The sequence below is a fragment of the Passer montanus genome, unplaced genomic scaffold, assembly GCF_014805655.1.
Source record: "Passer montanus isolate IOZ18808 unplaced genomic scaffold, ASM1480565v1 scaffold11, whole genome shotgun sequence".
Lineage (NCBI taxonomy): Eukaryota > Metazoa > Chordata > Aves > Passeriformes > Passeridae > Passer > Passer montanus.
Genome location: NW_024357613.1, coordinates 14,396,216 through 14,423,285, shown reverse-complemented (window position 1 = coordinate 14,423,285; position 27,070 = coordinate 14,396,216). Strand labels below are relative to the sequence as shown.

Below are 27,070 nucleotides of genomic sequence, written 5' to 3'. Positions count from 1 at the left end.
GGTTTCTTCTAAATAAACTCAGTCTATTCCAAAATAACTTTTTCTGCCAAGCTATTATGGAGTACTCCTAAAATTCCCCAAGTCTCGTGAAATTCTTTTATGCTGTTTGACTCTGCTCCCTGCATGGGCTGAACTAATGCATGAAATCCTGAATATGTGATTACCTTATTGACTCCTTATGATAGAACAGTTACTGTCTTGTTATATGTATTATAACTTCTTGTTATACAATTTTTGATAGCTGTGAGATACATTAAGACCTTTACCATATGGAAATATTTGAAATTCTGGTTATATGTTAATGAGTTCTCTACTATTGTTTTTGTCATATGGAGGTTGAACTACTGTAAACCTTGCAATTTGCTTACTTTTTCTGTGTATGTAATTTGCACTGTCCTGAAATTTATGATATTTCACTTAATAATATGGTAGAATAGGACAGAATTTGCTTGGGCTTGGTGGACATTTTACTTTTGCACGTGGATATAGAAAACCAAAAAATTGCTGTTTTGTAATGTCACAAAAAATGTCCTTGAATGAGATGCATGTATTTAATTATTACATGGTTTTATGGTGGTTTAACGTGGAAAAAAAACAGGCCTGCATTTTTTTTTCTCTCCAGAAACAAATTAGACTAATTTTGTTTTCTGAGCTTTTTGTTTGCAAAATATGCTTTTGATATGTAAAGCTGTTACTGCAGAAATTTTCACTTGATGTGCAGTTTTGAGAATCCTAAAATTTGTATGTTTCAAAGTTCTTGAGGACTTTAACATAAAGGGAAACTATAAAGCACAATAATTAATTACATTTTTCTGTGATACTACTAGCAGTGTACTTTAGCAACTTTTTCTCCTTATCTGTGACTTCTGTTCAATTATTGTATAGAGCTAACCCTGTATAACTGAGAAGCTGCCTGTTGTGCAGAGTATTCTTTTTCAGATAACACATGACAGAATTTCAAGGGACAGATCTTAACTTTTACTCTTAGTTGCTTCTGCTTGAAATTTTGCTCCTGGCTAAATTACATTTGTATTTGTGGTGTTTGCATGCTGGATACAGGAAGTGATTAGTGGTGCTATGACACCATGTGGCTTCATCTCTTGGAAGATGCTCATCTAGTTTACCTTTAATATCAACCCTTTAAGATCTCTGGAGATCTTTGTGCCTGTTCTTTACTGGCATCTGAGCATATTCTGTTTTCTGTGCTGAAAAAGAGAAAAGCTTTGCTGTTACTCAACTTCATTCTTCTAGGCACAAAGGGAAAAATAAGGAAAAGAAGTATCTGATTAGAGAGGTTGTCTTTGTCTCTCCCAGACACAAAGAGCAGGAGGAATGACTGTTGCACCATTTGCTACGGCTCTTGTTGCTCTCTTCTTCAGGTCACAGAGATGTGTCATAATAGTTTCTAGCCCTTGTACTTGAAGTACAAACTAGTTAAAATGAGGAGCCAAGTGAAAGGAAGTGCTTTGAGCTGTGGCATGCATACATCATTGTTACTTTGAGAAGAATGGAAAAAATCAGGCCTTAGTGATAGGAAATGCAGGATGGACCAATGACATCTGACAAAAAGCAGGAGATTCCATTGGCAGTGCTCAAATGTTGTCATATGCTTGATTCATGTCCTATTCTTCTACCCATGACTTGACTAAGAACTACCCGTCTGTGTAGTTGTGGAAGTGATGTGATTTTACTTAATCCATAATGAATCTCACTACAGTGCTAAATCTGCAGGGAAATAGGGTATTCTGTGCTTTTTGTGAATGTTAGTACAAAATAAATTTCCTTTACTATCTTGACACTGTTCTTCCCTACTTTGCTACTTGTGTTATTGTTCTGCAAATGCTTTTGCCATTAATCAATTAGAAAAACTACCTTGTAGCTTGTGAGCTGGTGTAATATGGTTGTTTTGTCAACTTATTTAATTTAAAATAGGAAAGATTTTATTATTAAAATCATAAAAAGTCTTCTGGGAGAACTAGTTCAGACTGATTTTCATCTCATTGATGAGAGAATATGAAGAATAACTTAAAAGAAAAGCAGTCAGAAATTAATAAGGTACTGGAAAGTCTTAATCTGAAGCAATCTAAAATAAGAATGTTAAACATAAAAATAATCTTCAATATTTTTTCAAATAGTGTGGTGTGAGGGGAATTTTTCATTCAGCCTGCTGAGGAAGCTGTCAGCATAATGCATATGATATAAGAACATGATATATGTTCAAGATCATGCAATTGATTAGTTTTTTCCATTTGATTCATATGTGAGGTATTTATTCACTTGCCTAAGCATTATTCTGTTTAAACTGTAGTCACATTACTTGGATCAGCAGTGAAGTGTGCTGTAAATTGGAACTGTGCTTTGGTTTGTGTCTTGTAGCTTAAGACTCAGGAAAGTTTACACAGGATGCTAATCAAACTGTCCAGATGAGAAAAGAGGAAGTGGTAATTTAATACCACTTGGTTGTTGTATAATGCTTGTGCTATAAATGTGCATTCTAATTTCTCTGTCCATCTGAGAACCCCCATATTGCCAGTTTTAATAAGTTCTTTGATCTGCACATGACAAATCTGTAAAATCACTCTTTTGGCATGTGGTCAGCGCATTACCAGTAAGTAGTAATCTATACTATATTATCACATCTGGCACTTGTGGTGCATTTGCTGACATGCTACCTAGACTTAGAAATTTACAACAGTGCTGTGTTGGAAGGTGACAGATTTCTTAAGGAAGGAGGACATACATGGCTTTGCTGCAAAAAGGGAATCAGTTTTGAGTCTAAAGACCAAGTGGCATCTATTTTTCATTTGCCATTAAACTGGTATGTTACTTTAGGATTAAAGGGAAAAGTTGATTTATTAAAACTTTTTAAAAGTTTTAAAACATTTTTCTTAAACATGTCAATTTTTAAATTAAATTTAGAAGATGTGTGTTTTCTATCTGTTTTTTTTTCTTACAGGGAAAATGGTGTTGAGGGGAAAAAAAAATTTGGATTGTTAAGCTCAGCAGTGGGACCTAGTTTTTCACATGTTAATATGGAACTATTTCCAAATGATGGGAAAAATTGTTGTACTTTAACAAGCCCATGGAAACAATTAATTTCTGATTACCAGCTATGGTGTTTTGCTGACATTAGAAAACTGTCTTGATACTGTCATTTTTTTGGCTTAGAGCTCAGTGATGTTTTAAATAATAGATTGGCAAGGGGAAGATGTGATTTTTAGATCTTAAAACACTGTCAGCAGTTTGTGGTAATACAGTTTTATTTTCCAGTGAAAGAAAATAAATCTTTGAGATTTTTCTTCACAGTCACTTGTAAATTGTCCTTTCTACTGGACAATCAAAATACATTTGAAGTAGTTAATGCACATGTTACTGGGTATGCATGTGCCTAGATTTAAAGTATTGATTATCTAGACATCTAAGTATCATCATGATTGATGTATCTATGTTGAAATTAAACCTGAAAGATCTTGTCTGTTATATTTAATTGCATAGATGCAGTACTGAAGTGTTTCAAAATGTAGAGATTTTCTAGGGCAATTACTTGGGGTAATTGAAAAGCTAATATATGGACCCTTTCTTGTTTCAGAAATGACTTAGTAACACACTGGGACTTGCTCAATAGAGAAGATAAATTTAGCTATATGTTTTTTTCTCTGTGACTTCAGTAGTTCTCAGATATTTAGTATAATTGTAACTTGTTTTGCTCAAGTCATCAGTGTTAATTTTCTGACCTGTACCACACTAGAAAAAAATACCTTTTTTTTCCCCAATATTGGGGAAAAGTCAAAATAAAGGTGTGTAGAAGACTCACATTCCCCCTCTCTTCTGTATAAATTTAGTATTTATTTCATTATGGCCTAAAGTAATATCAGAACTGACACAATTGAGCAGCTGATGATTCAGAAAAGTACAGAGGAAATTGCTGATGTGATGAAGTTTTAGGCTTTCACCATCTGTGTTCCAAAGAAATAAAATATTTTTTGGCAATAGAGAAATGCTGATCTTTAAATGAATCAGAAACTTTGAGCAATCTAAAATTATGTAATTTAGGCTCAATAGTTTTATAAGTAAACATCACTAGATGTGGAAGTATTAAGGAAGAAATTGGGATTTGCATTAGTCAAGTGTTTTACAGACCCTATAAGATATTTGTGAAATTAATTTCTTTATGCTGTGATCTTCCCTTTTATAAATTTTGTATTAATGTTTCATTTTTCCAGTGTTGCCTGAGAAAAATACATTAATCATTTAGGTCCTCCAGAAACTTTTAAAGTTTTAGGTCTTTTGTCTCAGTTTCTTCAAGGCACTACAATACAGACCCTTAGCTCCCCTTCCCCTTTCCAATTTTCTAAATTTAGCATGCTAACTGTTAAACTTCTGCTTAACCAATTCCTCTTTAAGGAAAAGAAGTGACAACAAAGATTACGCAACAGTCTTTCTCTAAAATGTTTATATTCTACTCAAGAAAATTTTACCTGAGAACTCCAGAAACTGTGATAAACTTGCTTCTGAAAAACTTTTTGCAAACAGACCTCTAAAGAATATCAGAGCGCACAGAATTTGTTATGGGGCAGTAAGTTGCTGAGCTTGTGTGAGAAGTGGTGTGCAGCAAGTGCTTTTCTGTAAGCAAATGTTGCTCAGAGTAAAAATAAAAATGGAGAAAACTAGTAAACAGTCACATGTTGTTTGGTACCTACAGTGCTGGATAATTGGTCTTCCCTCTGGCCCTTCCCCTAGCACACCAAGGTTTTTAGAGATCCTTAACAAAACTACCGCTCTGCTAATTACTGCTTTCCAAAAATGAATTGACATTCTGGTTGAATATAGTTTTGCTCTGTTGACAAGCTTGGTTTTGCTTCTTTCATTGTCCTGCTCTGAGATGTACAAAGCTCCCCAGTATTGCCATGGATCTGTGTTGAATGCCTTCTCTCTCTGGCCTTGCATATGTAGAGGATGTAAATGAGGAGATCTCTACAGGCATTTCAGCTATTGCAATGATGCAGCATTAATTCTGGACTGGGAACGAATGTTATTCAATACTATTGCATTTGGAAATTAAAGCTTCAAGACAGGAAGGTCTCATTTGTGCCTTGTATGGTTCTTACAGCAACTTCATGTTTTTTCTGTCTGTATCCCCTCTGCCATCGAACATGACAACTGCCTTAGCGATTTGGGAGAAAAATATTCATGTGACACATAGTTTATGACATTTCAAACTGCTGAGAGGAAAGACAGTCTCAGATATGCAGGAAGCACAAATAAGCAGACAGGAGGGAACAAAGACTATTATTCAGCAATAGTCAGAACTCTGCAGTGAATGAATTACAGGCTTTGATTATTTTTCTGTCATGTACAAAGATGACTGCTGTCTTCTAGTTGATAAACATTTAAAGGGTTCAATGTCTTTTAAGCTGCTGATCTAAGTGAAAAATGCAAAGCCTGTGTATCATGTTGAACAGAAGAAGCAAAGTAGTTAATTCTTTTAACAGTATACACCAAATATATAAGGAATATTTGCAAACTCTTATTTCTGATTATTTTCTCATGCTGCTGACTCATTGTAATGCTATGGTGATCAGAGATCAATGAAAAAAAATTATATCCGGCTGTTTTTCCCAGATTGCTTCACAGTTTTTTCAGCTCACCAGGAGAGGCTATTTAAAAATAAAATGTCTTTCTTGGTCTCTGGATAGAATTTACTATTTCTACATTTGAAAATTACTGTAATTAGTGATTCTTAGGCTAGCATGTTTAAAGGTTTGATGTAGCGATTAAATAAAATACCTGTCTCAAATATGAGGCTTAATTTGGTATTTGCCACTAAAGAGACTTCTTCCACTGAGATCAGTGGCAAATGCATATATTTTGTGACAGTTTTTGTGTGTGCTAATGCTTTATTGTCATGTGCTAACCTGTGCTAATCAAATGCCATTGGCTTACTGTTGCTCTCAGTAGCTGAAAGACCATTAAACTTTATGGAAATGAATAATTGGACGATGACTTTGGTTGAGTACAAGTAGCACTAAACTGCATATGATTCACCTCAGTAATGTTTTTGAACGTCAGCAGTTCTTATTTTAGTATAATCTAATATTTTTATTAATTTTAGCTTGGATATGAAAGACATGTGGAGCATGCTGAAAGATAATAATAGCGGCATTTGCCAGAAAATAGAATCATAGTTTCTAAAATTCAAGTCTATCTAATAAAGAAAAAATTGCTGAATATTAACCTTTCTTTTATATGATACAGACTTTTTGTTACAGACAATTGGTCCAGAAAACAGGAATAATAAAACCTTCAAATTTATATATACTTGAGTCATCATGTGATGTTATTCAGTTGATATTGAGAAGTGTTGTTTTACCTTTATCCCAAGCACTGCAGCTGTAGTCCCTCTTCTGGGGAAAAATAAGTTATATCCAAATTAGTGGCTTGAAATTAGGGTCAAACCATGACAGTGACAGACATCAAAAAGGTCACGTTAATTGTTATAAAAGCAACAGAGTTATTGCTTAAATAAAAAACAGCTATTGTTTCATGGTATTTTAATGGAAATTTAAATGAAGAAATTATGGGCAAATTACTGAGTTTCTAAATCATCAACTCTGTGTTGATGATTTAGAAATTCTAATGGCATAGTAGGACTGTTCCATGAAAGAGAAGCCTGAAAAAAAATGCTAGAGAACTCTCAGATATGTTTTCCATGGGTTTTGCATTTATGGATGACTTACCATATTTTCCCTTTCCACGCAATGCTGTGAAGACACAGAAATTACTTTATTTCTTTACTTTGAATAACAACATTATGATAAAGAATGAAAAATAATTACTGTGTGAGGAGTGAAACCTGTTTTTCTATGAATTTGTGTCCTGTATTTCCTGCCTTCCACCATTCCATGTCCTCCATTTACCTACATTAAGATTCACAGCTTCTTTCTAAAATGGATGGCTAGCAAAAAGTTACAGGGATGATTTATTGGTGCTTACCAATAAAGAGCTATGGGAGAGATAGTGTTAAGTGCAGCTTGGCTTTCATGAGGTTATGAAGTTAGTAGGAGTTCTAATCTTCCTCATACAGACTGAATTTTACCAAGCTTTCAGGAACTTAATATTTTTAAGACTTGCATTTGGCTGCAAAATGTCTATGAGGACACTGACAAATGGACAGAAAAATGAGAGCAGGTTGTGGGACTTTCATTTTCTTGGCTGACAGGCTGAAAATTAATACATACCTTGAAAATTACTATTCTTCTGTAAGTTGAAGTAGGTCAGATAGGGAGAGAGTGTAACTGATGGAAAAAAAAATGGAGATTGTAGAAGAAATGACATGAGGATTGCTGAGATAGTTTGAATGAAGAGAGCCCAAAAGATAGAAGAGAGAATAGGACAAAATATGATGCTGAAAGAATGAAAGGAGAAGGTGAATTCGTTTTTGCTTTAGAAAAATAAATGGGAAGTAATACAGAAAAAATATATCAAGAAGAACCTAAACAAGAAATACAGTAATTTTTAAAGCATAAGTTTGCAAGATACTTGGCACAAAATTCTGTAACAATCTGTTATATATATATCACTTCACCTGCTAATGCTTGTTTTTGAAAGGGGCAGAGGTAGCTCAGCTCTCATTTTCAGACCTCTACTTTATCATCCTCGTCTGCTTCATGTTTTTATTTAATTATTTAGTGATTACTTTGCTCAGATCTTTCCCTTATATTGTCTTGTGCTTTCCCATATAGTCCATGCTAGTTATTCAGATACTAAGTCCAATAAAGCCTAGGTGGGTTCAACATCTGCAGTGAAATGAATTCAGATGTCTGTGATGAACTTTTTGAATTTGTGCTATCAGAATTGAAAGTAATTTTGCAAATAAGAATGAAGCAGATGCTGGATGCAGAGATGCTGAAGCTCCTGCTTCTTTGGGAGGTTTAGTGAAACAAAGTCTTGCTGCTGTCCTGGTCATGCTACAATTCCCAGTATGAGCCAGTGTGAATGGTGAGGGGTGTGCCACAAGTGGTATTGCCAGTACTTTTCCCAGTTCCTTTCTCCATATCTTTCAGAATCCAGATTTTTTTTCCAGGACTTGGCATCTCTCTTGCTATAGCCTTTTCTTTTTTCTTGCTGTTCTTCATTGACATTTCTGTATTTTTCATTTTCCAGAATTCATGTTTTTCTTCTGTCTGTTCTGCCTTCAAGTTCTTATATTCTTGCAGTCTTCCTCTTTATGTACAAATTTAAGAAACATCACTTTTATTTTAATCTTTCTCTTTGGACCAAAGCAGGTTTTTTGCTGGGACACTCTAACTAATGTTTGTCCTACAGGGTTATTTGAATTGTGTTAAAAGCTATTGACCAGTTCAGTGGAGGAAAATGAAAGTATCGTTGTCTTTAGCAATGAAATTTCAGTCTGTTTTACTTATTTTATTGGTGACCTGATGCTGTTTTTCTCATTTCTTTTAAGAATAGTTGGCTTCTGTCAAGTTCTCCAAACCTATAGTTAGCTCCAGTAAAATTATTCTGAGGAGACTTGTTATGTGGGTCATGTGTGACAGGATGGTGTTTTGCTTCTGGATGAGTGCTGCCAAGATTTGTTCCAAGACTGTTTTTGTGTGTGTGCTGGGCTGTGAGTGTGGCAGTGAATTAGCTGGCCCATTCTTAGATCCTCCAGAAGAGCTGGGGAAGTTCTCTCTCTTGTCTTTTTCACAGAAAGTATAGTACAATATTTGGATTAATAGAGGATTTATGGATCTTGCAAATCACTGGATTGTCCTTGGGGGACCTTTAAGAATTGCCCAGGATCCCATTTGTTTTTCAAGAATAAAAGAATAGCGTTCATCCTCTTGCTTTATAACTTGGCTTCACTATCTGACTTTTTGAGTCTACTTGAGAATCAGAGCATCTGGAAGAGCAAGGGTACTGAGCAGAGGGAATGGTGGTGGTTGTGAAGAAGGGAGATAAATAAGCTAGCTAGAGGCTCTTAGTATTTCAGGGTTTTAGGTAGCTTCATAGTCTGTTTTTCAAGAATAAAAGAATAGCTGAGGCACTGTTCATCCTCTTGCTTTATAACTTGGCTTCACTGTCTGACTTTTTGATGTGACTCTACTTTAGAATCAGAGCATCTGGAAGAGCAAGGGTACCGAGCAGAGGGAATGGTGGTGGTTGTGAAGAAGGGAGATAAATAAGCTAGCTAGAGGCTCTTAGTATTTCAGGGGTTTAGGTACCTTTATAGTCCTGGGGTAGATCCCTCTAAGATCTTGGGACATTCATCTTATGGAATGTGGGTGTTTTCCCTGCATTTTTGGCTGTAGAAGACTGCAGTCTTTCCTTATAGGTTATCTTGGAGGAACCTCAAAAAACACTCAGACTTAAAAGCTTGGCTTTTATTTTTTTTAAAAAAAGTGTTATAGTGAAAAGAATATGTACTATGTCAGCCTGATTATTCCAGGACTTTGAGGGACAGATGAAATTTTCAAAACTTGAGAATATTGATAAATAATATGCATGTTATTTCTGAAAGGCAAGAGGAAGGGTAGCTAATCTCAAATTTTAACTTATTAATAGACTTGCAACATTTAAGGCCTAAAATAAGTGCTGGATTTGAACATGAATATAGAAAAACTGAAGAAGCAAGTTAGTTTATGAAGGCACTAATTAGTATGTTTAACAATTAATTAAAATTCAGAAAGGACTTTTCTCCATGGAATGTCAGCTGAATGTGGTAATGCCTCACAGAGTTGAAAGGTGTCTTATAATGTGCCCATGAAGATTTTTGGGATGAAAAGGATCTCTTTAGTGTAAAGGATCTCTTTGGTGCAGTATTGTTCATCTGTATTTCCTGAGACTTTCTAATTTTGCTCCCATAAACAGGGAACTAAAAGGTATAGAGGATGAAGGAACGATAGGTCTATCCACAGTTTTAATCGTGCTGGTGAAGGTTGGAAGCTGCTGCAAAAGTTCTTGTTTTCTGAAACCTTTGCTATTAAATGTTATGTTTTAGTCTATACACAAAGAAGGATTATTTGAATAGATGTATTTAATTGTGGTCAAGTAGGCAAATGTAGTTCATAGTACTGAGGAATCATGAGTTACCAGTCCAGTGGATTCATTAATATTTTCCTTGAGTTTTGTTGCCGTTATACTTTAAAAGTCTATTTAAGGGATCTGTTCATAGTTATTACTAGAACATAATGACTGGGAAATCTAAAGGTATTTGGTTAAAAGAAGTTTTTTTAACATTCAAGCTACTTATTTGAGTAGTGTTAGTAGATTGTATGTGGAGTCCTCAGAAGTAAACATACTCTTGCACCAATTGTATATTAAAATTATTAATTGCCACTATTAAAGAGAGCTTCCAGTGCCAGAAAGTAAATGAGATGTGAAGAGGTGGAAGAAAAGAAGGCAATAAAATCAGTGTAGTGTATCTGAAGTTATAAGAATGAGTCAGATGGGTTTTGTTTTGTTTTTAAGTTTACTTTTGAATTCTGAATCAGTTTTCATCCTTAACCAATTCAGTCTAGTTTGTATGTAGCAATTTGTCTTAAGGATATCAAAAAGCCATGCTATGGAATTCCAGAAGTACTTTTTCTTTGCCCATCTCTTAATGAAGTTGATAAATGTGTTCTTGAATGCTTTAAATTTAATCAGGAGTATCCATCTACGTAAAACATAAATTTTCTTCATTGTCCCCGCAATCTATGACCATTGTTATCACCTGTTGTCTTCTCAGCAATTATCTGTTTTAGGGTGTGTAGAATGATGTTATAAAAGTATTACAAGAGGGTTTGTAGCAGTGTTGTATTACAAGAGTAAGTTTACTGAAAGGCATTGGAGAGTTAGTCCCTACTTGATAGAATATTAGTCCTTTTAGTGTACTTTAACCTCTTCAATTAAAAATTATATCAAGCAGCCCAAACTGTATTGAGATGCACCCTGCTGTGTGTCATACCTAATTTCTCTTTTCATGGTCTCAGCTATTTAAATTGCAAGTTCTTTGGAGAGGAATTTTCTGCTACTCTGCATATGCTACATGGGGGAATCTGTCTTTAGTTCTTGGCTTTGCAGGAAGCTTATAAATTTCTATGCTGATCATCTCAGTCATATGCTAACAATGGTGTGTAGGGTATAAAAGCCATAACGGTTTTATTATCATCTCTTCATTGTTTCTTAGGATGTTCTACCTAGCCCTGTAGCAACTCCATTTGGTTTTGACTGCAATTTAAAAAAATTCCATGTTACTTTGTATTATTCCTGTGCTTGTTTTCATTTTTCTTTATCTCTGCACCACCATCTTTACACTACAGCATTGTTCTTGGTGCTATGCAGGAAGAATCCACATTAGTATTTCAGGATTATTTTTGGCTTTTATAGTGTAAAATGATACATACTGGAATATTAAAATCCTGGTATGTTGAGTCAGTAAATTTTATGGTTGTGTTAATATTTCTCTGCAAGATGTTTCATATGTGCTTCCCTGCTGTGGTCACATTAGTTCTTTATGAACTGTTTCTGCCATACATACAATTAGGGAAAAAAAATCTGTCCTGATGTGGATTTCAGTTTGCAACATCAGCATAACTACAGAAACTCTTCCTTTGGGATCCACTGCAAAGAGCCTGGCTCCATCTTGTTTGCACTCTCCCTTTGGGTTTGTAGATATACCAATGAGGTCCCCTCATCCAGCTCTTAATTATCTTTGTGGCCCTCTGTTGGACTCTCCAGTATGTCCATGCCTGTCTTACTGAGGAGCACAGAACTGGATGCAACATTCCAGCTGTGGCCTCACCAATGCTGAGCAGAGGGGCAGCATCACATCCCTTGTATGGCTGCCAGTGCTCCTCTGACTGCAGCGCAGGATACCATTTGCCTTCTTTGCTGCAGGGGCACATTTCTGGCTCATGGTCAATGTGGTGTCCATCAGGACGTCCATCTCCCTTTCTAGCCAGGCCGCTTTCCAGCTGTGCAGCCCCCAGTGTGCACAGGTGCCTGGAGTTGTTCCTCCCCAAGGGCAGGACTTGGCACTTCCTTTTTTTGAACTACAGGAGGTTCCTGTCAGCCTGTCTGGGTCTCTCCAGATCGCAGCACATTCCTTTGGCCCTCAGCTTCTCCTCAGTTTGGTGTCATCTGCAACTCTACTAAGGCTATACAGTCTACCCCATTATTCAGATGCAACTGCAGATTTGCCCAAGAAGAAAACAGTAATATTTTCTAAATAATGATGTAGAATGTAGATTTGAAAATGTGTATTGAGATTGCTGGAGTGCTCCCAGCTGTGGGTCATCTTACTGACAGCACTCAGACTGCTCACAGATGCAAGTCCTCTGCTTCAGTGAGGACTTGGTTGCATTTTCTGATCAAATTTAAGAAAATGTTACATATTTCACAAAAGAGTTATCAGTAAATGTTTTTAAGCTGTTTTTGATAAAACTGGTGCTCTTCACCCAAACTGGAAGTTTCGCATGATTTCTGAATGTGTTAATGAGATGAGGAAATGTAAGCATGGCCTTGCTAAGGCTAAATCTGTGATGAATGTCTGCATCTGTGGATAAGGGATGAGCAGTGAATGACATCTTGACTGCAAGAAAGCTTTTGATACTCTCAGAATACTCCTGTATCCCATGAACAGGTCTGGTCCAGTGCACAGCTGGGTAGGTACAATACTGCTGGCATAGTCATGGGTATTGGGTAGAGCACAGCATTCTGCCTGGAAGCCAGTGACAAGCAAGGACTGCAGGGATCTGTACCAGGGCCTGCCCTCCCTCCCTTCCTTTATCCATGTGACAGTTTGCATTGTATCCTGCTTCTGCATTTGCACTGTCAAGAATATAGCCCATCTTCTCTCTGTGCTGCAGATTGTTTGCTTGTTGCTTCCCCCCCTTTGAACTCTCATTAGGATTTTCTTCCAGCTATATATTGCTAATACTAAGGAGTTGGTAAGAGGAGCAGCCAGGTAGAAGCACAGTTGGATTGATTGTTTAAGAGAGAACAGATTTAAAGGGGCTATGTAAAATGAACTTAAGTTTCTTTTTTTTTGAGCTTTGCTCCTTATTAGAAGTCAATATTCAAATGCATAGTATTAATTCTCAAAGAGCTGAGTAGACAGCATGGCAGCTGTCTACAACATACTACACTTGAGTACATGGTTTGATAATTTAAATTATTATGAATCATTAATCATTTGGTTTCAGGTAAACATCTTATTGGGCAGCAAATACATTTCTAATACTTCTCTTAATTTTCCTACATTTTTGTCCATTGCAATGATACTTACAGTTGTAATGCATCATACTTTAGGTCTCTGTTGATTTTCTCTAATATCTGGTTGTTTATTGTGATTTGAAATCAATTGGAAAGGAAAAAAATTCTGGGGTTTTGTGTGGTGTTTTTTTTGTTTGGTTGTTTTTTGGGAGAGGGTGTTGTGGGTTTTGTTTGTTTTCATATTTTACTCCAGAGAAAGCAGGTAGAGGTGTAGGGACAGTGTCAGAGGGGGAGTTGGTAGCAGGACAGCCTCTCTTACCACTCTTGATATGCAAAGGTCACACATTTTGTTCAACACTAGTGGACGACTGTTCTCTGTTCTTTCCCTTGTCAGAGTTACCTGTTAGTGTTGTCATCTTCTTTGTTTTGCTTCTCCTTGACAGAAACCAGAATCAAAGTGTCTTCATCTTTGGCTCTTTGCAGTCTGGGAACCATAAAGGATCTACTTGTCATCATTCTTGACACGTAAATTAGTTATCACAGATCCTTTTGCTTTGGGGAAACTCATTCTGTGCTTCCAAAGCTGGCAGTAGGTTTGAGCCTATCCCAGCAACTTTGGCTGTGCCATCTGCAGTCAATGAATTCCAGACTTGTAGGCCAGAAAGCACAGACCTTGGTTACGTCGCTGAAAAAGCAGACAGGAGTGGGTTAGAAGCCTCAGTTTTGGTTAAGTAGTAACAGGAAGACTAAGATTTGTGCTCTGCTAATGTGGGTCAGTTCAAATTGGCAACTGTTTAATTGTTTAGCTGTTTGTCTCAAGCTAGAAAGGTGGTGGACTTGTTTTCCTCCATTCCCTGCTGTTAATCAGCATACTAGTTTATTACAGAATTGGCTATGGGTGGTGGTTTTTTTTTGTTTGTTTTGGTTTTTTTTTTTTTTTTTTTTTTTTTTCCTATGGGTGGTGGGGTTTTTTTGTTTGTTTTGTTTTGGTTTTTTTTCATTTTATTGTTTGAGAAGTTTTGGTTAAAGATTTTTTTTGTCCAACGGCCTTCCTAAGTGATGTAATAAAAATTACTTATTTTTCTTTCCAAGTATATTTATCTTTGATCTTCATAGGTTGTTGCCACTGTTAGGCTAGGATTCTCTGCTATACAATTACAATACTGTGATCATATTTGTTATACTTAAGAGTATCTTTAACAGAAGGAGGGTAAGGCTGACTGCCTTGTTACCAGTAGTTGAGAAACCTCATTCATGCTTTGGGATGTTGAACTGATGAAATAATGGTTTTCATGTAATTTGTTTATCTGGGAATTGTGTTGGTTTTATTGCAAAATGACTCAATGAGTTTTGGTCAACTTTTGGAAGTGTAGTGTAGACACTGTGATAGAGTACATCTCTCATTTTCCTTCCCTGGAAATCTAGTTCTATTGAAACCCACAGCAAATGATGTTATTTTGTTTTCCTGTTTCATTTTTTCTTCAATGTTAAGAATTATTTTTTGTTTGTTGGACCTTTAAAGAGGGCATACTTTTCCTAGTTTTGCAGACTAGAATATGATTGTTAGGAAGCTGCAGGGTTTTCTTGTGTTCAGGCTACTAGAACACAAACTGTTTCCCTTCCTTTCTATTCCTTCTCTTAGGACCCTAGCAGGGAAAAAATGGTGCTTGAGGATCTTTGATTTTCCAGAGACCACAAAAATGCAGTGGGATTTGTTCTCTGGGATGTCTGAAAATAGGGGATGGAATAAAAGCATTTTCTAGACTGTTGTGTATCACATGCACAAACAATTCATTGTAGCTGGGATGTGTCATCCTGTGAATCTGCATGTGCTAAATGAATGTATTCCTTAGTGATTTATCTGGCAGATTATGTTACATATTTCTCTGTAGGAAGTGCTGAATAGAAATCTGGGATCATATTTCCGTCCCTATGCTTGTGGTGTTCAGTACCAAGAATGCTGCTATGCAATTTGTTATTGAAATATTAAAGGGAAGGTAGAACTAATGGGCTGGGGAGAGTAGCCTCCCTCAGGTTTTACAATTTCCAAGCACAAATTCATTAAAGCTGGTTTAAGAATGAAAAAGGAAAATGTTTTTCGAATCATTTATTGAAACTTTACCAAGTAATTTTTTTTAAAGTTTCCATATTCTGACTTATTTTCATCAAAAATACATATCAATTAATGTTCATTTTTATACAGTTTTATAATTGCTTCATACATGCTCAGTACAAAATGGAATGCAATAAAAATATAATTTCAGTTCTCTTGCCAGCTTTTTAAAAATTATTGTGGAAAGCTAGTTTTTCGATTATGCAGGAAATTTTTATGGTCTCTAAAGAACACAATTAAAGGTATGCAAAAATTTAAAGGGGAAAGTGAAGATAATAAAAAGCCCTTTTCTGAAAGAGATGAATTTTTTTTTTTTCTGAGAACAGAATTTTCTAAAAGAAAATAGCTAGCTTACCATTGTGACAAAATAATAGCTATCAGCTATTTGTAAGAAAAGTTGGACTTTGATAATAGCTCTAATGGCAGTGTCTGTGTTAGTGAAGCAGCTGGATACACTGGTAGTTGTGGTGTTGCTGTATGTGGAGAGTAGTAGTGTTACATGTGGTTTAGCATCAAACTCATTTTGGTTGGCTGCTTTCTCCTAAGTAAGGGCAGAACATGTCAGCACTTGGATTTCAAAGTGCTTGGAAGTGCCAGGCTTGTGTTGTTTTCTTCTGTCATCGGTGCCTGTAGGAGAGGAGAAAACATCCAACAAAATGAATTGAGAGTTGAACAGAAAAGTGATTGTAGAAACTCTTGGATAGAGAGTGTGGTCAGAGAGGTTGAAAACAATTTGCTCAACTGCTTCACTATAAAAACACTGGGCTGCATCTCAGAAAACCTTCAGAGTGCACCCTGAAAGCATTTGTTTTGCAAAGGCTCTTAGCCTTTTTCTCTGATGCACTGTCAGTTGTTATTCTTGTGAATGACACCAACGTAAAACAGAAATGACATTGAAATTGAGGTGGAAGAGTATAGTCAGTATTGGTTTCTGTTTTTTGGGGGGGCTAATTGGATAGTTTAAAGCCCTAGACTTCTCTAATGACTGGATATAGCAGAGGTGACATTGGTGTGCCATAACCTGGGTCACTGCTGCCTTCTAGAAGGAGAAAGAACTGCTGAAGCTTTTTCTATGCAAATCTTGATATGCCTTCCATCTCAAAATCTATCTCTGAAGTGGTGTTTGCTGCTCTGTGCTAACTGTACAGGATAAATCAGATTATCCCCATCAAGTGACTTTCCCAGTAGCCGTGTTGGTGATGAGGAGATGTCAGGGATGGGTTGGGAAAAGGAGGTTCTGGGTAGAGTAGGACCTCTCCCTCTTGGAAGCCCAGGGTTGTATCATCTGGACTTGGCTGTGACAGCACAGAGTGACCATGATACAAAGAGAAGCCATGCTCTCTAAGTGCCTGAATGTTGTCTCTGACTTCCCTTTATGGCCTGTTACTGAAGATGGCAAAAAAAAAAATCAATTTTCATTTAATTTGAGTTGTGATGTACATACAGAATCTCTTCGTGCCCTCTGAAGTGTAGAACACTTCAAAGATCAGCAAGCAACAACTTCTAGTTGTAAAGAAATACATTTTTATCAGTGCTAATCTCTAAAACCATACCACACTTCTGAAGATATATTTTCAAAAGTAATCTTCATGAGCTGCAGAATGTGCATGCATTTCAAAATCTTACATTTTTACTTAGGTAATAAACTGTAAAGACTGCGGTTTTGGAAGACAGAATGTGGATGTTGGGGAAATGGGGTGAATCAATCCTGTACAGAAATAGAGGTGTTTACTTATGAGGGGACAAATTGTTCTTTGAAAGGCCATCCTTTTCTCTACCTAATCCAGACCAATAAAACCACTCCATCTGTCCACCTTCAGAAAAGGTGGTAAAATGGTAGGATTCTATGTTGGCCAGTTTGCTACACTGTGCAGATTTAGCCACTGTTTTCTCCAGTTTTATGCAGTGGTGTTTCCTAGGAAGTCTGGTTGAGGACCCCATTACCTGATGTTATTGATCTGCATTTATTTGTACTCTAAATGCTCTTCTGAATATTGGGCTTTGGTTATCCTGGTGGTTGAATGATCACCTCATCTAAATTAACAGGAACTAATGTTTTGCCATAGATTTATAAAGTGAAATTAATGTCTTATGAAAGAGCAATGATGATACGTGCAAAGAATCACTAACCATGTCTACTGTGCCCTGTAGATAGTAGAGCAGCTAGTTTTGAAATTTGAACTTTTAACTGAGTGACTATTTTTCTTCTAGGAAGTAAGGTTAAACTTTCATTTGAAGATATAGAAATTAAATGTTAGCTTTCTAGGACACTATGAATCTGTTCGCAGGCTTTGTTCTAAGCTATGTTGACTGAAATATTTTTTCATTATAATAGGTATTTAAAAATTGTATCTAGATGAATCCCATCTGTTGTTATTGTCTGCTGTTATTGCTGTATTGTGCTGTCATATGCAAGAGAAAAAACAATATCATAATTAAAATTTAGAGGGCATACAAAGACTGCAATATGTTTGCAATATGTTTGCTAACTCAAAGTATTTCTCGACCAGGAATTTCTTAGTCTGATACCTTATGGATCAGTTTTCCCCCCCAAAAAACTGTACTAAATTAATTGGGGAGAATGATCTGTAAGTTCAGAAGACACTATCAAGAAAGAAGCAGCTGTTCAAAAATAATTAGAAATACATACTCAACAGTTCACTGAGAACATTTAATAGGTGCTCAAAAATAAATTATCATAGTTTGAAAAGTAAGACATTATTAGTGAGCTGACTCGTAACTGTGTGGCATAGAAAGGCAGTGACAGTGAATGGAAATAGTCTCAAGGTCCTGCAAAGTTGGATTTTGAACCTGTTTTTTTAATATTTCTATCAAATATATGGAAAACATTATAACTGTTACTGGTAGAAAGTTAGAGGTAAGAAACAGATAAACTAGACAGTTACTAATAAAGAGAACATAAGCTCATTAACTGAGCTAAGCTCAGGCGCATAAGATGTTTTTTAGTATGTCCAAATATAATTTTGTGTCTTGAAGTAATAAAGGCACACTATATTTTCATCTTTACTCCAGGACCATTATGCTTTAGCCTTCTTCCCCACAAGCAGGGAGTTGAAGTTATCACTAAAAGCTGGACTTGTCCTGTTACGCTTTGGCCAACAGGCCTCATACATCCAAGAGCTGCAGTACTGCAGCTGCATTATCTTTGCATTTGATGGTGTTCTGAAAAAATCTAGAATGCTGGCTCCAGATGGGTGTGCTTCAAGAAAGACATAGAAAACTGGAAATGATTCAGGGTAGGGTTTTAAGAATGATGAAGGAATTGGAAATGTGCTGTTTGCTGAAAGATTTAGGGCTCAGTCTGCTTAATTTAGCAAAATTGTGGTTAAGAGACCATTTTATCACAGTCTTAATGCATTCATTTAGGAGCAGAAATGTGATAATAGATAGTACCTTCTTCTAGCAAACGGAAATAAAACACGAAGCAGCAGCTTTGAAGTTTAATCAGCCAAATTAGTTTGGAAATAGGGTGCAAAATTGTAACCAGGAAGGGATATAAAAACTGGAACAATTTGCCGGTAGGTATGACTCATTTGCAAACACTAGAAATACTTAAGATTGCATGTATTCCTGAAAAACGCACTGTTGGGTTAGTTTGGTTCTAAAAGCACCAAACTTCTGCATGATTTTATAGCAGGAGTGATACATGTAGTGTGTTATAGTAGGGCTGAGATGTTTGTATGCAATCCTTGGTGATCACAGCTGCTTGTTCACTCTTAACAAGCTCCCACAGACGTGGACTTCCTTGAAGCCCGTGGGAATCATTTGTAAAAGCAAGGATTTCTCACACAGTAGACGCAGGTTACCAAGAAGAGAATATTTTTCCCTTCCCCCCACCTTTTCTTTATTTACATGGATTCAATTTGAGAACAGATGAAAAAAAAGTTATTAATTATTTAGTATAAAAGACATATTAGATTCAAGAAACTGGAGATATGAAAATAATTGGAGACTGAGACATAGTGAAGGAACACATTAAAGGTCCTTTTGTTATTTTTCCCTAAACATTAAATTATCTCTTTGGGGAGATAATTTACTGGACTGATGGATTATTGGTTCGACCCCATGTGAATTTCCCATATACTAACAGTGTTGGATTATACTCCATTATCCTCTGAGAAACAAAATCTGTAACTTTAATGACAGCTTGTAATGCAAAAGAATCTTTCTTTGAATGAAGAGGATTAAAAAAACCCTGAACAACCAGACTGAACTTTAACATAATTAGTTGTATCAGTTTTACTATAGCAACTGATTGTATCAGTTTTAATCATATCAGCTTAAAACTGGAGTGTACATTTTGTTCATGGAACTGTTGTTCTGATGTACTGGACAGATTTATAGTGCAGTTAATACCTCTGTTCCTTTAGATATGAGTTTCCAGTGCTGGAAATATACCCCAGGAAATCAGCCTATGTAACTGGATTACTTTCCAACTGCTGCAATTGCTTTTTCTGTCTTGTTTAGCTGTGAATGTTTTGAAACCATTTTGTAGTACAGTATACAGAACATGTTTATAGCCTGCAAGTTGCCAGTACATCTGTGCATGAGCTGCTTAGATTGAGTCATTGCTAGAAAAGCAAAAAAAAAACCAAAAACAAAAAAACCTTGAATCAGAGAGAAAGCTGCATAATTAGGGCATTGCCTTTATGTATCCTACTATGTAGATAACATGGAGCTGTCTGACTGGAGAGCGTGCTGGTGTAGACATTAAATTAGAGATCACAGTATTCAGAAGGTCTGCTCTGATAGCAAGCACTGTCTTGGGCTCTTCCACTTGATGGATAACATGAGACCAGCAGTACACTATGTACTTATCTTAAATGTCAGACTATAACTGTTCTTGAAAGATTAACATACACGATAATCTGATTTTTTTTCTGGTGTACATATCTAGAAGTTTATGAAACTTTTTAATGAGCCTTTTTTAAATAATAATTTTAAAATGCATGTCATGGAAGCAGAGACTTTGCTACCATATTTCTTATTAAAGGTATCTGATACTGTTTGATTCAGGCAGTTTAGCATAGTTCCAATAAACATCAATATATTTGTGTGTGGTGAAGCTTTATATTTCCCATAAGATTAAAAATATTTTGTTACATTGTTACCTTTTCCAATGAGCACAGTTTTGGTTTTTTGATCAAAGATGGTTAGATCATCTGTATATATTACAGATGTAGATTACATAACAACTGCACAAACATTGAAATCTAAAATTAGAAAATGGTACTTCTTATTACCATGTAAAACTTAAATATGCAGGACCAATCCATATGTTTCTTGCTAAAATTTTTATTTAGTAATTTTACTTTCTGAATAGCAGTGGTTCATGACTTTATATAGGATCTATTTGTACAGCGATATCAGGGACGAATTTCTTTGTGTATGTATATTTTAGTATTTTGAGGACTCAGTTTTTTCCTGGCTACCTGTTAAAATCCTTATTCTGTTTCAGAAATGTTACAGTTTGCATTGATAAGGTAAATTAATATGAAACTGGTTTAAATTTATTCTTGATACTTGCTTAAAATTGAGTGGAAAATGTGAATACTTTTATAGTAAGTATAAAACCATCCTATTAATGACTCAATTGAGTATTTTAGGATAATTTATTGTTCACTGGAAATGCAGGAGGGGAAAAGTAGCTGTGTTCTAACAGTGCTAACACAGTCACATATTTCATATATTCCACAAGTAGTACAAGTAAGAAATCACAAGAGTAATTTGATGACATTTTTGGCATTTGTTTTCCTTTTTCAGTCAGTGGCAAAGACTGGGCGATTGCTGATTAGCCATGAGGCTCCCTTGACAGGAGGATTTGCATCTGAAATCAGTTCCACAGTTCAGGTACACAGGTTATTTGTTTTTACGTGTTCTGTGTGGATGAATATGTTTCCCCATAGAAGAAATACTTAACTCTACATTAGAAGTTGCGGTTTTATATTTTGTAAAAGTTATTCTCTTTTGCAGTTTTGTGCATGCTTGCCTTTCTTTAGCTGAACAAATGAGAAGTCATGTACCTACTAGGCATTGTGCATAGTGTCTGCTAAGCAGAAATTTATCCCCCTAAAAAAAAGGGATAATATGCACTGGAGATGCAGGGGGAAAATCTTAATGTGTAGTCTGGTTTTAATATTCTTTCTTATTTTGCTCATATGCTTATCCCTTGAGCTTCTTAAAAATACATTTTAGGAATGTTGAAATCAGACACAGAAAAAGCATTCCACACAGACACAGTGTAACACACTGTGACACACAGTGTTCAGAGATCTCCTGAGAAAAGTCTGCAGAAGTTGTTCACGTGGGTTGTGGTGATTCTCGTGCACGTGTTGAGCTTGTACGCACAGAGCAGCTTGGAAAGGCTGAGATGTACATCAGCATCAATTACATCTGGAACATTAGGTTTTGGAAGTCCTTTTGAGCTTTCTGATGTGTTTTATACCTGTATCTCCTTGGAATTTTCTCCTTAACTTGATTTCTTTCCTGTGCAGATCAGTAGTTCTAGTTTCCAGAAACATCTAAATTAAGTGTGTTCATCACTATCTGATGACTGTTTTTTGATTATTTCAGAATAGTTAAATTATTGGACTAGAGTGAAATGGGATTGTAAAATTCACAAAATATAAATCATGTAGGCAGTAATTAAAACTTGCTAATTAGCCTTTTTATGGGAAGGAATAGAGTTATTAGTTCTGGGAGTATAATTCTGAATTAAATAAGCAGAAGGAATCAGAATACTATGTTTCTTTATCTTTGTGGTACAGTTTCTTTTAAAGAGTAGTTGCACTAATTTTAACGTAATTATATTAGGGTAAATTCATTTTGTCTACTAAAATGTTTTCTACATTAAGAATCAAATATTTGGTTTCATGGAGACTTCACAGCAGCCCTCCAGTATCTGAAGGGAGCTTTACAAGGAAGCTGGAGAAGGGCACTTCATCAGGAACTTCAGTGATAAGAAAGAGTCATGGATTCAAACTGAGCAAAGGGAAATTCATGTTAAATATATGGAAGAAATTCTTCACTGTGAAGGTGGTGAGGCACTGGAATAGGTTTCCCCAAGAAGCTGTGAATGCCCCATCCCTGGAGGTGTTCAAGGCCAGGTTGAATGGAGGAGCTCTGAGCAACCTGGTCTAGTTGAAGATGTCCCTGTCCATGGCAGGGAGTTGGAATGAGATGAAGGTCCCTTCCAATCCAAGCCATTCTATGATTCCATAATTTTTCATCCTTCTAAATGATCAGCATTTGACCGCCTTTCTTTAGTAGATATCCTCTGATTAAACTAAGGCTAATAAAGCCAGCTAATAAAGCTGGCAGAACCTTATTCTGCCAGCTGTGAGTGCAGAAAATTAATTTTCTTTATAAATTCTCACAAAAATATGAAATAGACTCAACCAAAAGAGCCTCTCTTCTAGAATCTTGTATTATTATTGACACTTGAGGAGAAAACTATTCTAAAGTAAGCAGCAAAGTCAAAATCTACCATATAACAGAGGAACGCTTTTATGGTGGATAAAAAAGTGAGTGGAGAAAAAAATCTTATCAGTAAATACTGTTGGAAAAACATGGGATGGCCAACATATTGCTAAAATTACAATATGAGTTTTTAAATGTCTGACCTTCACTGAAAAAGCTACCTATCTGATTGATCCTTCTTGAGGTGTTGTTTTTCATATCAGAGATATATCTGACAAGTATCACTTGTTTAGAAAACAAAGTTGAAAATGCTTTAGTAAAGGGCTATTTATCTCTGTCAATATTGAAAGAAAATATTTGTTTCATTATAGTTGCTCATAATTTTATATTCATCTTTCTTTGGAAACTAGGCTTTGTATCTTAAGAATTATTGGTCTATTAGGTATGCTCCTTCAGAATAAATTTGAATATAATTCTTTGCCTTTGCATTTATCCTATAAATGCAAAGTTTCTTTAAATGACAAGTGTCTTTAAAATAAATTGCTTGACTTGACTCTGTGTTATAACCATTTTGTCATTACTCTGTATCTCCATTCTTGAAGATTCTATCATCCATACTAAAATTTTGATATGAGTACTTTAAAGATTTTACTGCAAAAGAGATTAAAATAAAAAGGTACAACTTTTTAAAGAACAGTATTGCTTTAGGCGTAATAAAGACTTTTCCTTTCTTATTCAGTTAAAAATCTTGACCTCTTAATGATCAAGTTAAGTCTGTATGTCTAATATCACTGTACTGTAAAAATGAAAACAAAAAGTGAAATTCTCTTTTGCTGGATATGATGCATACTGAGGAAGCCAAAAATTGGAGATTGCAATTGGCTTTAGTTTCTTCTTACACATGGAAGTAATAAGACTTCAATAAAATATGTCCAGTTGGATTAGATGGTTAGTTTCCATATTGTTATTCCATCCTTGCTGTGAGGTCTCATCACAGAAATAAGGTGGATAGAAGTATATAGGCTATTTTAAAAGTTAGTGGTCACATACACTTCATGTGATATATAATTCAAGGAAAAGAGATCAAATGGTAATAATGGCTTTCACTCACAAACTATAGGAAAAATACATAGAATATTTTCCTTTTTGCATATGAGAGATTAAAAGCAGCATTTGGAGAGTGTGTTAAATCAGATTTGTTGTGTGTTGAGTACAGAATATTTTAAAGGGGTAAGTTACTGCACTGAGTGGTCATTTGCTCTGCTCAGATGTAAAAACTAAACCCAAGAAAAGATGGTATACTTAAAACTCTACATGATACAGCTTTGCCCTTTGCTTCAATATTTCATATGTGGTCTCAGTGGGTATTCTGGAGTGAGCAAGAGATACCAGGACAAATTCAGTACAGGTATAGTTAAAAGTCAAAATAGTTTCTATTCTGTATAAAAGCTTGCAAAACTGTCATGTTCAGCAGAGGAAGGGTTAAACTTGCATAAAGCACAGTTTGAGAAGCATTGGGAAAGAAGCCCACTGAGCTATCACTTCCAAAATAATGAAGAATTGTGTGTGGAAATCATCAGTATATTAATCATTCGTAATACACAGAAACATAAATCCAGTAACTGTATCCTGTTTAAAAACAAAAATTAAAAAAAGAAAAGAGAAACAGGCAGGATGGAGACAGCTAGCACAAAGAGTAAGAGACTCTTCAGATTACTTCACAGGGTTGCTGCCTGCCAGCACTGGGAACTTGGTATGGGATTCAGGAGGAAGCATTTTGGAATCATACAAGCCTTGTGGGATGTTTAGAGAAGGAATCAAAACTGGAGAGATGTGAGGGCCAAGGTGGTTTGGGGAAAACAGATATGGGAAAACAGAGAGAGAAAAGGATAAAAAGGAAGCTTGTATTGTGGCTTCAATAATATGGTGGTTGCTATTTTCTGATAGGGCTGAAATAAATTCAGGGAAGTAGCATATACCCTCTGGCATTGATCCTGCAAGTACAGGAAATGTACATCTCAGGAAGATATTGGTGGTTTTCTACCCATTCTCTGCAAGAAATGGCTAAAATTATTAAAAATGGAAAATTATTCTAATAATTTTTTAATGTTTTTATTTAAGGAATTTAAATTTTCTTTTAGGATTTTCGATTTTTGTGTACATTTATGCCATTATAGCTAGATACACCGTGAAAATATATACTGTTATTAAAATAAAAGAAATGTGTATGAGTAAAGAAATTTGTTAGCTGACCTGGTAAAAGTCACTGCTGTCTATAAAGTAACAAGTCAGCACATTGTTTTTTGTAGGCAGTTGCACAGATGCATCATTCTTGCAGGAACAGAGCAATTCTGATTTAATTGTGGTTCCTGTCTTTAGCACAGTTTCTTTTCTTACTGCCTGATAAGTTCTTTGTCCTTGGGCACCTGCCTGCACAGTGATGTTGGTCAGCTACCAAAGCAATGTACAGGTGAGCACAGCACAGTCCTCAGGAGCCCTTCCAGAGGACTCTCAGAATTGTTTCTCAGAATTACACAGAAGTATTGGTCTTCCAGAGGACTGGTATCAATCAGAGGATAGGACTCAGAAAACTCAGTGAAATAACCTGTTTCTGATAGTTGAGTTACATGATCTTTTTTTTTTTTCCAAATCTTGCATTCTCTACCTACAAATTGGATATAACAATTTGACTGTTTGATCAGTGATGCTTTAGATTTCTTCCTCCTGCAGCAAAAATTAGGCCTAATCTCCAGTAAGTGGTGTAATTTCCTGCTAGAGTGTGGCATTAGGGGAAACTATCAGATGAGCTGGTTTTGTGAGAAGCATTTCAGGAAAAGGAAAATTGGGTGTATCGTGAAATACCTTTTTAAGACATAAGAGTTCCACAGCAGTTTTATCCTAAAGGAGGTTACCATAGGAAAAAATGTGCCCAAAAAAGTTAAAGAACAAGAAAAAGAAATGTGGTGATTTCAGCAGTATGAACATTTAAAATAAACTGACCTGGTACTGACTGATATTGAACAGGAACTGTGTTGAGTAACTATTATTTGACAGAATCCTAATGAAAAATTTCACCCTTCCAACAAAATGCTTTCAGAATATTTGTCCCAAATACTTCTTTATCTGTCTTTAGAAATTGGGATGTTTAGATATTCCAAACAGTTCCCTCCCATGAGGAGAAGTTAAGGAGGGATTTCCCAAGCAAGCTGTAACAGTCCTCTGTGAGTCTCTGTGGTGCTTTGAGGGAGTGAATGCAGTACAGTACTTAAAAATATCCACAGGACCAGGTTTGAGTTTCAGATTATGCACCTGTGTTCGTACTTTGTGCCAAAGGAACTAAAGAATAACTTTATCTCTGGGATTGATTTTGAAGTTACAGTGCATAGCATCAGATTTTATGCTGGTGCCACTTGAAATCTTATTTTAATGAACATGGTGTAAACTGCTATCAAAAGTCTGACTTTACTCAAAGCAGTGATTCTGGTGTAATCGTTATTCATTTATAGGTAAATGTTTTCATTCTCATAAGGTGTATTGAAGCAAATTGCCTTTTGAACTGACCTTTGAGACATAATAGAATGTGTATGTGTTAAGAAGCTGGAGGAGCTTGAGGTACAAATTGTTACAACTACCTAATTATGGAAATGAAGGAGATTTTAATTGTTCTCTATTCAGGTGGAGAAATAATAAAAAGACTCAAATATAGTTCCCTGAGTTGATTAGAAAAATAATTGAGGACAGCTTGGGCAGCTTTTCGTAGGACACAAACCCTTTTCACTGAGTACCGTTTCATGGAATGGCTAAAGAAAGAGGCTCTGGACTAAATGTAACATAAATATCCAAGGTAAAGGCTCACTAAAATGTGTAGGTACAGGAGTATGGTTGTTCAGCTGATGTAAGAAAATTATTGCATCTGAATTGATGTTTTTTAACTTCCTTTGACACAATTACAATACAGTAAATCACCATTACAATGGGCAATAAAATTGGAAGAGGTGAAATATTGACACAATGTGGTCCTTCATTTGTTATCCTGTTTAACTTTCACTATCACTCTTTTGGTACATCTAGCAGCAATCACACACTACAATATAAAAGTCTGGTTTTATAGCTCACACCATCAGTTTCTGTCAGTAGGAGTGTGATCTAGAAAATATTAGTATAGAATGTAAAGGAAAGCTAGAATAAATACAGGCAAATAAATTCAAGGTGGTCATAAATTGTTTAGTAATACAAAAAAGAACAGGGATTTGAAGGAAACGAAAATCAAAGTACACAGAAATAAGCCATAATGATGAAAACCAATGAGATTATTTCTTA

The 27,070-nt window shown here is 35.7% G+C and overlaps 1 protein-coding gene across 1 annotated transcript in view; it reads left to right on the top strand.

Annotated features, from left to right (window-relative positions):
- The window catches only part of BCKDHB (branched chain keto acid dehydrogenase E1 subunit beta), a 111,373-nt gene that overhangs the window by 41,610 nt on the left and 42,693 nt on the right, over positions 1–27,070 (top strand). Inside the window, exon 9 of the mRNA XM_039727701.1 lies at positions 21,095–21,181. Coding sequence (XP_039583635.1) covers positions 21,095–21,181 — 87 coding nt within the window. The remainder of the gene's footprint in view (positions 1–21,094; positions 21,182–27,070) is intronic.